At 37.2% G+C, this 1,746-nt stretch overlaps 1 protein-coding gene across 1 annotated transcript in view; it reads right to left on the bottom strand.

Annotated features, from left to right (window-relative positions):
• slc1a8b (solute carrier family 1 member 8b) overlaps positions 1 to 1,476 on the bottom strand; it is a gene marked incomplete in the record, with an annotated part of 16,515 nt that extends 15,039 nt beyond the window's left edge. The window contains 1 exon segment of the mRNA XM_014018059.1: positions 1,003 to 1,476. Within this exon segment, the coding sequence (XP_013873513.1) occupies positions 1,003 to 1,167 (165 nt within the window).
• Positions 1,477 to 1,746: the final 270 nt, after the last annotated feature.

Genomic DNA, 1,746 nt, shown 5'->3' on the forward strand with positions numbered 1-1,746 from the left:
GTATGCTTCAGCTGAATGTTCATGGTGTCACAGGGGACTCATCATACTGCAAAAAAACCTCCTGAAAATATTTTATTTAACTAATTATTAAATGAGCAATAAGAAAATCTCAGTTTGCAGTACGACTGTGATCCCTGTTTGCCTTAAGAAAACAGAATTTGGGCTCAACCAGATATTTTATTTCCAAGAAAACATGTGCATGAAAGAAATCCCTTTATGGTTTCTGACTGGTCAAGGTTTGATTTTAATTAGGTTGTTCAAAGTGACATTTTAAAACATGTTTCCATTGTGACTCATTTGTTTAGTTTTTTCAGTAACCAATAATTTACTTTTCTTTAAAATCGTTTGATCTGTCACTTACTGACTGAAACTGACTACTTTTTTTAAATTTGTACACCAGATATGAAACACGAAAATTGATAATTAAGATAATGTTGAACAAAATGTTATTAATTTTGAACAATAACAAATTCATTAAGACACAATATTTACAATTATGTTAAACTGTTCAATGTGTTGGTTGTTTGCACAAACTATTTCATCACTTGGCATTTACCGACGTGTATTTTGACACAACTTTTTCATGATAAATTTGTTGCTGATTATAAAAAACTTGTGAGAAAAAGTGACCTAAAATTGCAATTTATTTGCATTTACTTTAAATTAAAGCTATTTTTAAATGCTGYAATAACCTTAAAAATGTTGCTTTGAAAATCTTGGTGGTAATCTTTGGTTCACAATCTTATAACTCAGTTTTACTGTAGAAAATATTGGATTATCGGAGCTTTAAGTTTGTCTTTTCCTTATTCTGACCTCTGACTTGACCCTGTTGTTACATCCTAATGCTTACATAACTGACTTTAAGGGATTCCCCACCAACAGAGCAGCTTTGCTTTTGCTTCCCTACATCACTTTGTTTGCTTTTATACTCTGAGATTGTAGCCTGATTTAAACCAAAACATGAATTTCATTCATCAGGTGTTTTTGTCTTTCTGTCCTTACCTGTGTGGACAGGTTGAGTGTCCGCAGTGTAAATCCGAGGACACAGCCAGTAACAACAGCAAAAACTGAAAGTGTCAGCAGTCCATTCCTTCTGCAGTAGTCCCTCACATACGCCCTGATCTTCACAGAAACCATACGCTTGTACAGACTCTTCACTTCCTCCATTCTGATTCAGCTTCAGTCCTTGCCGGCCCCCCCACCCCTGTGTCTTGACCACAGATGTCCAAGTCTCTGTCTGTAGGCACAGGACCTGCACAGATCCCACTAAAGGCACAAGAGAGCCTGGGATCCTGTTCTGATGTGGGTCCTGTTAAACACTGAAGAGCTGATCCAGTCTGAGAGAGGAAGTGTTGATGGAATGATTCCTGGTAAAGCAGCTCCTAAAAGGATTATCCACGTCCCTCCCCCCCCACTAACACAGCCACACAGGCTTCAGGCTTAGAGGTTGAAGGCAGAACTTCAACTCCAATTAACGCCCCCATTCAGAGCTCGTTAAAAGGTACTGCTACCCACCTCCAAGCCATTTCATTCATAAAACAGGAGCACGGACTTCATTTCTTTGACTTGATCGTCACACATTTAGGAGCAAGATTACAGCAGCATCCCGCTCAAAAGAAATGAAAGTAAGTGACTGATTATAATTTGTTTAAAAGACTTAATTTATCCAAAGAATTTCATCAATAACAAGAAGTTAAATCCAWTGTAGTTATCTCCTGCATATTATTATGGGGAAAATGTCATTTC

This window comes from Austrofundulus limnaeus, unplaced genomic scaffold (assembly GCF_001266775.1).
Source record: "Austrofundulus limnaeus strain Quisiro unplaced genomic scaffold, Austrofundulus_limnaeus-1.0 Scaffold181, whole genome shotgun sequence".
NCBI classification, from domain to species: Eukaryota; Metazoa; Chordata; class Actinopteri; order Cyprinodontiformes; family Rivulidae; genus Austrofundulus; species Austrofundulus limnaeus.